This window comes from Chrysochloris asiatica, unplaced genomic scaffold, assembly GCF_000296735.1.
Source record: "Chrysochloris asiatica unplaced genomic scaffold, ChrAsi1.0 scaffold00004, whole genome shotgun sequence".
NCBI lineage: Eukaryota > Metazoa > Chordata > Mammalia > Afrosoricida > Chrysochloridae > Chrysochloris > Chrysochloris asiatica.
In genome coordinates, this window is record NW_006408522.1 from 22,053,127 (window position 1) to 22,065,166 (window position 12,040).

The following is a 12,040-nucleotide window of genomic DNA, read 5'->3' on the forward strand; positions in this document are numbered from 1 at the left end:
CAAACCTGCCTAATTGTTCTCCCATCCGCCTTGTTCTGATATTTAAAATTTAAGTAACATTGTTAAGCAATAGTCTTTTCTGGAAACAGCAGCCATTAAGAGTATTGCTCATGAATTTCAAAAAGTAAGGCTTCTAGATTGTTTAGAAATTAAGTCTTTGACTTTATAGTCATTGGTAATTTGCTTCAACCAACCAGAACCAACTTAAAGTATAATATAAAAAGAGATGTATTTGACTCTCAGCTTAACCTATCCATTCAGTGAACCTGTTGTTAGAAAATTAGTTGCTAGATGAAGCAAGGACTTTTAGAAGTAGAAAATAAAGGTGAAATAAATTGTAAAAGTTGTTGATCTTATTAATGCTATATCTTCTCTGCAATAGAATATACAAGGTTTAAGAAAAGCATCCCCAAATATGAAGCACATTTTTTATAAACGTAGTGTGATTTCTTCTTCTTCTTTTTAATAGATCACGTGATTCTTCTGCACTTCCAGTCAAACGACTTTGGCATTTCCTTGTTAAACAAGAAATCCTTCAAGAGACATTTATTAGATATATTTTCACTAAGAAAAGAAAGCAGAGTGAGGTATTTTGATATAATAATTTTTATGTAATTATTGTTTAGCTTTTTCTTAACATATCTAATGAAGTGACTGCTTGACTTATTTTGTAATATTCTTTTGAGTTGGAAATTATTATCTTTCATACATCATGGATAATAGTCAAAGCTTACTGAGCAATAGTGAATCTCTTTTGAGATAAAATGAAAGTTAGCACTTCCTTCATTTTATTTGCCACTGTAATTTACAGCTAAGTACATATTGTCATACATGGCTTGGGGAATTGAAGGTATACATGAATATATTCTATAATGTGACTCTATGAATATTATTTAATAAAAATACAACAGAGCCCTCTAAAAGCACCACTACTGGTGTGGTGCTGTAGGATCAGCACTGGACTGTGAACCATAAGGTCAGCAGTTCAAATTTACCAGCTGCTCCTTAGAAACCCTAAACAGGGTTGCTATGAGTTAGCACATAACAACAGCATATATGAAATACAGAAATCTGAGGAGTGGATCTAAAATGAAAAGTATTGCTTAGTTGTTATTGTTGTTGTTAAATGTTGTTGAGTTGGTTCTGACTCATAGCAACCCTGTATAGTTTCTGAGGAGTGGCTGGTGGGTTTGAACCAACCAACCTTATTGTTAGCAGTTCAGTGCTTATCCTGCAGCACTGCACTAGGGCTCTGTTTAGTCACAGAAAGCCATTTTATTGAAGGATTCATTTGCTGTTTAGTTCTTCAAATTATTACACTTAATTTTTTATAAAAAGACATTGTCATTGTGAAGTGCCATTGAGTTGGTTCTGACCCATAGCGACCCTGGTTAGGCTTCAGTGGAGCTTCTAGACAATGACAGACTAGGAAGAAGGACCTGGCAGTCTAATTCTGAAACAATTGGCCAGTGAAAGCCTTATGAATAACAACAGAACATTGTCTGATACAGTGCCAGAAGATGAGATGAGCCCCTCAGTTTGGAAAGCACTCAAAATACAACCAAGGAAGAACTGTCTTATCAAATTAGAGTCCACTTGATTGACGTGTATGGAGCAAAGCTTCTGGGATCTGTATGTGCTGATATGGCATGACTCAAAATGAGACTTGACAGCTGCAAGCATCCACTAGTAATTGGAACATGAAATAGATCCATTATGAAGTTATCAAGAATGAAATGGAATACTTGAATGTTGTAGATATCTTAGGCATTGATGAGCTTAAATGAACTGGTATTGGCTATTTTAATCCGACAAGATAACAAATGGAAGGAATGGTGTCACATTTGTTATTTAAAAAACAACAACTCCCAGGATCTATCCTGAAGTACAGCACTGTCAGTAATAGGATACTATCCCCACACCAGTTAACATGACTGTTAACTGGTGTGGGGATAGTATCCTATCACATTTTATGCATCAACCTTTATGCCAAAGGTGAAATAATTGAAGATTTTTACCAACTTATGTAGTCTGAAATTGAACAAACATCAATCAAGATGCATTAATAATTACTGGTGATTGAAATGCAAAAGTTGGAAATAAAGAAAGATTGGTAATTTAAAAATATGGCCTTGGTGTTTAGAAACGACAGTGGCAGTCACACCATAGAATTTTGCCAGACCAATGACTTCTTCATTACAAATACCCTTTTTTTCAGAAACATCAACAGTTTCTCTCTATATATGGACCTTACCAGATGGAATACACTACACTTAAATAGATGACATCTGTGGGAAGAGATAATAGAGAAGCTCAATATCATCAGTCAGAACAAGGCCAGGAGATTACCACAGACTAGACCATCAGTTGCTCATATGCAAGTTCAAGTTGAAGCTTAAGAAAGTTACATTCACAGGAGTTATAGCACAGCCTAGAATGTATCCCAGTTGAATTTAGAGACTATTCCAGAAAAGATTTGATGCACAAAACACAAACAACTAAAGGCTAGATGAGTTGTGGGATGACATCAAAGACATCACACATGAAAAGGGCAAAAGATTATTTAAAATAAAAACATGAAAGAAAGAAAAGACCAAAATGGATAGCAAAAGAGACTCTGAAAAGGTTCTCGAACATAGAGTAGCTAAAGTGAATGGAAGAAATGATGAAGCAGAAACAGATTTTGAAGGGCAGCTCAGAAAGGCAAAAGTAAAGTATTATAATGAAATGTGCAAAGACCTGGAGTTAGAAAACTGAAAGGGAAGAACACACTCAGCTGAAAGAACTGAAGAAAAAACTTCAGTCTAATGTTGATCATACTGAGGAAGACACTCAGTGAAATGCATTGACACCGTGGCTGCAACAGTGGGCTCAAACATGGTAACAGTTGTGAGGATGGTGCAGGACCAGACAGTGTTCTTGTCTTTGTACACAGGATTGCCATGAGTCAGAGCCAATTCAGCAGCACCTAGCAACAAACAACCAGTGAGCAAAATATTGACCATGCACGAAACATCAGAAGAAGATGGACAGAATATACAGTCACCAAACCAAAAAGAATTGGTCAGCATACAGCAATTTCAGGAGGTAATATGTTTAAGAACTAATGTTATTGAAGGAAGGAATCCAAATTGCATTGAAGGCATTCATGAAAAACAAGGCTCCAGGAATTTACAGAATATCAACTGAGCTTTTTCAAAAGACAATGCAACACTGGAAATGCTCACCTGTCTGAGAAAAAAAAAAGGAAGACAGCTACCTGGTCAACTAGCTGGAAGAGATACGTATTTGTATCCATTCCAAAGAAAGGTGATCTGCCAGAATGCAGTCATTTTAACAATGCCATTAATATCACATGCAAGTAAAATTTTGCTGAAGATAATTCAGAAATAGACATAGCAGTATATTGAAAGAAACTGCCAGAAATTCAAATCAAATTCAGAAGAGGATGTGGAATGAGAAATATCATAGCTGTTGTCAGATGGATCTTGACTGAAAGTAGCGAATACCAGAAAACATGTTTGCCTGTATTTTATTGACTAAGTAAAGACATTCGACTGTGGATCATAGTAAATTGTGGGTAACATTGCAAAGAATGGGAATTCCAGAACACTTAATTGTCCTCATGCAGAATCTGTGCACAGACCAAGAGGCAGAGGCAGTTGTTCTGACAGAACAAGGGGATAGTGAATGGTTTCAAATAAGGATCGATGTGTGTCAGAGTTGTATCCTTTCACCAAACTTGTCAGTCTGTATGCTGAACAAATAATCTGAGAAGCTGAGCTATAGGAACAAGAAGCTGAGCTATATTAACAAGACCATGGGATCAGGGTTGGAGAAAGACTCATTAACAACCTGTGGTCTGCATATGATACAAATTGATAAAGATCCATATGATCTTTATCTTCTTCACTCTTTTGCTTGCTGAGATTCAAGCGGACTTTAAGCACTTATTGATAAAAATCAAAGATGACGACCTTCAGTATAGACTGATGATGATGATTGTGTGCCACTGAGTCGGTTCTGACTCATAGCGAACCTATATAGGGTTTCCAAGACAGTAAATCTTTATGGGAGCAGAAAGCCTCATTTACTGCTGCAGAGCAACTGGTAGATTCGAACTACTGACCTTGTGGTTAGCAACCCAGCTCATAATCCACTATACTGCCAAGGCTCCTAATATGAATTACACCTCAACATAAACCAATAAGCAACATATGTGGAGAAAATAAATTGAGAAAAGATTGATACTGCCAGGGATTTTATTTAACTTGGATCCACAGTCAATGTCCATGGAATCAGCAGTTAAGAAATCAAATGGTGGCATATTGCATTAGTCACATCTGCTGTAAAAGACCTCTTTTTAAAATATTAAAAAGAAAATATGTCACTTTGAGGTATGTGTGACCCAAGCTAGAGTATTTTCAGTTGCCTCATGTGCTGGTGAAAGCTGGACAATGTGTAAGTAAGACCAAGAAGAATCGGTACCTTTGAATTATGGTGTTAGTGAAAAATGTTTAATGCGAATATACCATGGACTGCCAGAAGAATGAACAAATGTGTCCAGGAAGAAGTACAAGCTGTACTGTTCCTTTGAAGTGAACATGGTGATGCTTCATCTGACATACTTTGGACATGTTATCAGAGGGGCTCATGCTTTGTAAAGTAACAAGTCAGCTAAAAAGAGGAAGACCCCATGAGATGGAGTGACAGTGGCTACAACAGTGGGCTCAAGCATTACCATGATGGTGAGGGTGGTGTAGGGAGGACTGTTCAGTGATTTGTGCCGCTGTACATAGGGTTGCTAGGGGTTGGAACTGACTCGATCGCAACTAACAACAACAACAACAACAACATGACTGAGGAACTGAATCTTTAATATTTTGTAAGTTTTAGCTCAACTAAATTTAAAGAGCGACGTATGATTAATGGCTAGCGTATTGAATCATACAGGTAAGTTTTAAATTAAGTTTTCATTAAGAAAAAACTTAATTATGGAAAAGACATTTAAAGCTGCGGAGAAGATAAAATAAAAACAGGTTATTAAAGTCACAAATATGGAAAATGTACTCTGGCTGCTCCTTGGAAAATCCCATACAGGGTCACTATGGGTCAGAACTGACACAATGGCATTTTAACAACAGAACAACAGCCAATAAGAGTGCTTTATCTTTATAAATCGTTAAGCAGAAATTTGCTAATCAATAAATGTGGTAACTTTGGTGAATTGATAATTTCATAAACTAATCCTAAAAATATTAAAACTTTGGTTAATTTTAAAGCATGACTTAAAAAAAAGAAAATGCACCTGGGAAACGCTGAAGTTCTGGATCTGTTCATAGGTAGCTATTTTAGCTCTTTGAGTATATTAGAGAATACTTCACAGAAGTTTTTGTGAAGTTGATGAAGTTGGTGGACTCAGCTAATTAAAGGAAAAGATGCATAATTCATTAGCAGTTAGGCTATTGTTAATTAGGCATTCCATAAGTTTACTATTTCCTCATGTGTTCTGAACGTAGCTATCTCTTAGGATCCTGTTAACAACCAGGAACAAGTTATTTGTATAATGTCTCTCACATGCCTAACAAACATTTATCTATTAGAAGGACGAAAGTCATGTGATTGTAGTAAATGGTGCAAGGTGGTTGGTTCAAACTCACCAGCTGCTTCTCAAAACCCCTGTACAGGGTTGAAATGAATCGGAACCCATTCAACAGCACTTAACAAACAGCATAATAAATGGTTGACTTGAATTCTATTCCCTGACACGGCTGCTTCATGAATTACAGTCCTTAAAAATGAATGTTGTTGTTGTTGTTAAGTGCCGTAGATTTGGTTCCGAATTCATAGCGACCCTGCCTAAAGTTTCTGAGGGAGGGATTAGTTAGTTTGAAGTGCCAGCCTTGTGGTTTAAATCTACGACCTGCAGTCCAGTGCATTATCCTACAGCGCCACACCAGGACTCCTAAAAGTGAATAATTACAAGTGAGACTGTTATTAGCACTTTGAATCTGTGTTCAGAAGTAAACACAGTTGACTTCTGAACAATGTGGGGTCTAGAGGTGCTGACTTCTACATAGTCAAAAATTCATATAAAATTTAGGTTGGCCCTTGAGCAACACGGGTTTGAACTTCGCCAGTGCAGTGAGCTCAGATGTTGTGAGTGTCTGCTTCAAACGCCTAGAGAGACAAATTGCTCACTCAGAAATAATTCGTATCGCAGGGCGTTTTTAACTCGCAACACTTGAGCAGCCAGGAAAAGCACCAGGAAAGAAAATAAATCCACGTTTAAGTGGGCCTGTGCAGTTCAAATTCCTGTTGTTCAAGGGTCGCCTGTACTTTTAGTCTATATTTGAAACCTATCCCTGTAGGATGGGAATACACATAGTATAATGTTCATACAAAAGAGTTTACGTTTTAGCGAGTACAGTTTAAATTATATAATACATGCAAATAACTAACTTTAATTTAGGAATGACTAGCTTTTATGTTTTTATATCTAGGCAACAGTCATCATAACTTTAATTTTACCATTTTTGCTTTGTGGTGTGTTTATCCAATGACATCCCATTCTACTCAGTCTCATTTCTGTCTTGGTTTTAAGCTCTTTAAAGGAAAGCTTACCAATTCACTTGCACCACCATTAAGTGATAGCATGTCCATTTTAGTTGGAAAATTTTCATTCTATTCATAATTTCATTTCATGCATGTGTTTTGTGTTTGTGACTCTGTGATGTCATTTAGTCTGTAGAAGGACATGTGGAGCAGGTCAAACAAAACTGCATAGCAGAAGATGCCCACATCAAGGTAGTATACCAAGCCCTTATATTTAGCTCACTCTTTAAAGTTCAAGGAGCTAACCCCTCATCTCTAATACTAACTACAACCGGCCCAACTGGCTAACTACGCAGCGGCACAGAGTACGAGATGCTCACACTCTTCCTTGCTATTGGTACTCCTTGTGCTGCTCCCTGTGCCCTCTCATGTTTCCCCCCTCTCTCTTCTTAAACATGGTTGTTTTATCTTTCCTTCTTCGCAATTCTTCCTCTTCTTTCCTTCTCATCTGTTCCAAGCCAGTGCACTTTTCTCTCATCTCTCTCTCACTCTCATTCTTTTCTAATTCTTCTTCTTTCCAGCCTCGCCTTATTCTTATCATATCATGTTTATTTAAAACTGTTTCAGCTCTTATGTGTCTCCTTTGTCTTTCTGCCTGTATCATTTTCCTCCAATCCATGCCTTACTTTACTGGATACACATTCTTACAGCCGTATCTTTGCTCACTTTCAGAAGAGGCAAAAGAGACATATTGCTGTTATAAATTACTAATGAAAATGATTTTAGCTACTGTGTGGCAATCAGTATCCTATAATCACAATGTGAGATCTTTGTAATTGGGGTGCTTTACAGGGCATTGGAGAATTTAGGCAGATTTTCAGAAGCTAATATTCTACCCACTAAAATTACTGGCACCTTTTTTCTTGCTGCTGTTTCTGCTACTCTTCTTACCCTTATTTTAAGCTTTGTGAGACTGCATATCTCTGTATAGCGCTATACTGCAGTAATTAAAACTGCTGACAAATGTTTTGTAGGTTGAAGCTGATCTGGGCTATCCAGGTGGAAAAGCAAAAGTCATTCATAAGGAATCGGATATGATCATGGCATTCTCGGTTAATAAGGTAAAAGCCTTAGTCAATATAATGAATATTCTTATTGGTGAAACTGGTTACATTGTTGACTCTGTCTTTGTTATAGGCAAACTCAAATGAAATCGTCTTGGCTTCAACACATGATGTTCAAGAACTTGATGTGACTTCTCTATTAGCCTGTCAGTCATACATATGGATTGGAGAAGAATATGACAGAGAATCCAAAAGGTTTGTGTTTCTTATATGGTCATTTTTAAATGTAGTCTTCTAAAAAAGAACCAATGAAATGGTGATGCACATGATTTGGGTGATTTTGGAAAGTGTATATGCATCTCTTACATTCTTGGGTGGGAGACAAACGTAATTGGCTTAGCTCCCAGTAAAAAGCTCTGCCTACGCTGATGAAAAGCGTACTCACTCTTCTGTTAGACTCTGAACTGCTCAAAGTGTCTGAGTCAGAATGATGTGTTAGCCTAATGCTAACAATTTCCACTTTGGTATGTCAGAGATTATGTATTACTCGCTAAGCTTAGCTGATCTGGATAATTAAAGCAAAAAGTACTATATGTAAATAGACTAATTAAACTGATGCATCTCATTTACTGAATTATTTTGCAGTGTTTCCTCCTGATTATCTTTTTTTTTTTTCAGATAAAAATGTCAACTTCTCTACTTCTCGAGAAAGCTATTGCTCACTGCACCAAACATATCTTGCTTTACTTTTGTAGTTTGGAGTTTCTCCTCCATGTTTGCCCTCCCTCTTACTTTTGTCCAGACTTTCAGAAATTTTATGTGCCTGGAAACTGTGCCATGATATTTTTGTCAGCTCTGATAGAACGAGGCTTCAGAATCACATTGCAGAATTACATTTCTATGTAACCATGTAATATGATATAACATTACAAAAGTTAACTTTTAGATTTTTATAATAACATTATAAAAGTTAACTTTTAGATTTTTTTTGTACCATACCCTAAGGAATCTTTAAACTTGAATTTCTATAAAATGTATTAATGTGATGCCTGGGATATCAGTACTTGAAGAGAACATATAATCTTTTCCTACATATGATGAAAAGATAATCTGTTCAGTGTTTAAAAAAAAAAGCATTTGTGCATTAATAAATTGTTCCCTGAATGACACTAGACTAAATTTATAGTTTGTCTAAAGGGAAAAAGTTACGGACCTAGAAAATAGCATTAAAATTGTCTATGATTTAGGACCTCCATCTCAGTTTTTCTTGTGGCTACTTCTTCAGTGCTTTGAATAATGAATGTCCAATCAGTTGTCTGGTAAGAAGCTTTATGATTGGACTTGTGTTAAGAGAACATGGAACGTACACAGTAACACACCAATGTTTTCCACAGTTCAGACGATGTTGATTATCGTGGTTCCACTACAACTCTTTACCAGTCCAATGCGGCAGCCTATTCTGCAACTCAGGTGCACCCACCTTCATCTCTGCCGTGGCTGGGCAGCGGACAGACGAGCACTGGAGCAAGTGTGGTATGTGTTTTACTATTAGGTATGCTTTCTGGATGTGGACTCCTCAAAAAGAAATTGAAATCACTTTCACATAACAATGATCCTAAAGATCAGTGGCAAAGACACATGGCTACACCATAAGGAGTGACTGGTGGGGGTTTGAACCACTGATCTCGTGGTTAGCAGTCCAGTGTTTATCCTACAGCTCCACGCCAGGAATACTAGCTAACAGTTATTGTAAGTTTGTGTGTGTGTGTGTGTGTGTGTGCCAGGTGCATGCTTTATTTCTCAACAGCCTTCTGTGGTAGATGCTACTGTTATCTTCCATTCTATAGATGAGGAAACTAAGACGTACAATGGTAAAGCAAAGTAGAACAGTAATTCCTATTAATTATACATGTTTGAAAAGTACATCAGTAACATTCTTGATGGTCACTGTAGTTTAAGGCGTCCCAGTCTCATGTCCAGCTCTGCAGAATCTAGAGTACCCTTGACTGTCCTCAGAAAGGTACACTAACAGGTACACTCTGAAGAATGTGGAGTACCCCTGACTGTCCTCAGGAAGGTACACTTTACCCATAGACAAGGCTGCCTGATAACCTCATAGTTCACACAGGCTTGTTGTTGTTGTTGTTATGTGCCTTACAGTCGGTTCCGACTCATAACAACCCTGTACAGGGTTTCCAAGGGTGTAAATCTTTACGGGAGTAGAAAGCCTCATCTTTCTCCTGTGGAGCAGCTGGTAGTGTCGAACTGCTGACCTTGTGGTTCGCAGCCTGATTTGTAACCACTACGCTACCAGAGCTTGTGACTGTGCTTCCTCAGCCTGTCAGACAAGCTGTTTGACGTGAAGTTATTCAGAAAATCCATACCAGAATTTACTTCTGGAAAAATCAAGTTGTAGGAGAATGTCACAATTAGAGTTGGCCTGAAGCATATCTTTCCTCATCTCTTCATTCTTATCTTCTTTTAAAGCTTATGAAAAGGAATCTACATAATGTTAAAAGAATGACCTCACACCCAGTCCATCAATACTGTAAGTATTTCATTTATAATCGAGGGTAGTGAGCAGCTTCTGTCTTCTGGTTTCATAGAACAGAAACTAGTTGAACACTTCCTTTAGCATTTCGATTTCTCATTTTCTCCTCATCCTTCTGTGTCTCAGATCTCACAGGTGCTCAGGATGGCAGTGTACGCATGTTTGAATGGACCCGGCCTCAGCAGCTTGTGTGCTTCCGCCAAGCAGGGAATGCAAGAGTTACCAGATTATATTTTAATTCACAAGGAAACAAGGTTAGTTCTTGTGGGGGTCCCTGCTAAGTTAATCTGGAAACAACTGTGGAGATTTCTGAGTCAATGTTTAGTAAAACTACAACTAAAGCAAACTCAGTGACCCTGGTTTAATGCAGAGCAGGCAATTTGTTGGTATCTATTCATAGACCCCGTTTTCTCTCAATTGATATGTAAGTCCACAAAATTAAGTATGGACTAATTAATCATTCCCCTAAAGATATTGAGTAGAATCCTGGTGTGGTGCTGCAGAATAATGTGCTGTACCATAAGGTTGGTTTGAACCACATGGTCGGCTGTTCAAGCTCACCAGTCACTCCTCGGAAATCCTATACAGGGTCACGATGAGTCGGAACTGATTCCATGGCACTTAACAACAACTACAACAACAAAGATATTGAAATACCCTGTGAGTTTAAAGAACCCTGTTGTGTTGAGTGTGCTAGTGGTGCCTATAAGCAGTCAGCATTTGACAAAGTCTTCCAGTTTCTTACTAAATTCTCTTATACGAGGAGGCATCAGAAAGTTTCTGGGGAAATTCCATTATCTTTTTAATTCCGTTTTTCCAGAAATATTTTGAAGCTCCTTATAGAGGTTGGAGGAAAACAATGAAATGGTGTGGGAAAGTAGTTAAAAGGGGACAAATTTATTGAACTGGATTTTTTTGGGAATTACAGTGATAGAAACACAACTATAGTGGGAATGTTAAGGTGGGTCCGAGTGATTCTCCTTTCCTTAATTGTATTTACTTTTAATGGGAGCACTAACAACCTGTTTTTAATTTACGCTATTCTTCCAGTGTGGTGTTGCAGATGGAGAGGGTTTTCTGAGCATCTGGCAAGTAAACCAAACGGCCTCCAATCCTAAACCTTACATGGTAAGTATCACTTAGTAAGTGAGTGTCATGGTTGGTCCAGTTGGGAACGGGACAGGTTTGCCCATCAGCCTTAGCCTAGCAGCATAGCACCCATCTTGCTCTGTTTTTGGACCTAAAAAAATCCTTGCTTTTCATTGCTTGACAGGTTGTATTTGGAAATTTTCTAAGCCTTTCCTAGGTATGGTCTTACTTAGGCTACATCTATATCAAAGACTCTTAACTCCTTAGTGGTGGAATTTTGTAGTGATTTATTTTAGGAACTTACATAAAGAATCAAACAGATTCCATCTAGTCCAGTTTGCTCAGAAATTTTTGTTGTTGTTGTTAGTTGCCATAGAGTTGGTACCAGTTTATAGCAACCCTACGCACAGCAGAACAAAACACTGCCATGTCTTGGGCCAGAGTCACAATTGTTGCCACGCTTGAGCCCATTGATGCTGCCACTTTGCCAAGATTACAAAATACCCCAGTCCCAATAGATCATTTGGTTCATTAGCCCAAATCATATTTGGTGATGAAAACAAACATGGTTTCCTTGGGTGGCGGGGTGGACAGGTGACACTGCCCTCTGTCAGCCTCTGGCTTCATGTTAGTTAATTTCACAGAAAATGCTGGACCTCCAAGATCTAGATTACCCAAATACTTTCAAATTGTCTTTTCTAGACTATTGATATGTTCTTAATCACGTAGATGTATATGAGATAAACCATTTCTCTCTCTCTCTCTCTCTCTCTCTCTCTCT

At 37.8% G+C, this 12,040-nt stretch overlaps 1 protein-coding gene across 3 annotated transcripts in view; it reads left to right on the forward strand.

Annotated features, from left to right (window-relative positions):
• The window catches only part of DMXL2 (Dmx-like 2), a 192,917-nt gene that overhangs the window by 167,988 nt on the left and 12,889 nt on the right, over positions 1-12,040 (forward strand). For 2 of the 3 annotated variants that reach the window (XM_006831646.1, XM_006831647.1), the window contains 7 exons: positions 470-587; positions 7,590-7,676; positions 7,753-7,874; positions 9,014-9,152; positions 10,107-10,167; positions 10,297-10,424; positions 11,221-11,298. In XM_006831646.1, the coding sequence (XP_006831709.1) occupies positions 470-587; positions 7,590-7,676; positions 7,753-7,874; positions 9,014-9,152; positions 10,107-10,167; positions 10,297-10,424; positions 11,221-11,298 (733 nt within the window). Of the gene's footprint in view, positions 1-469; positions 588-6,744; positions 6,808-7,589; positions 7,677-7,752; positions 7,875-9,013; positions 9,153-10,106; positions 10,168-10,296; positions 10,425-11,220; positions 11,299-12,040 lie in introns of all 3 variants that reach the window. The other variant, XM_006831645.1, reaches the window with a different exon arrangement.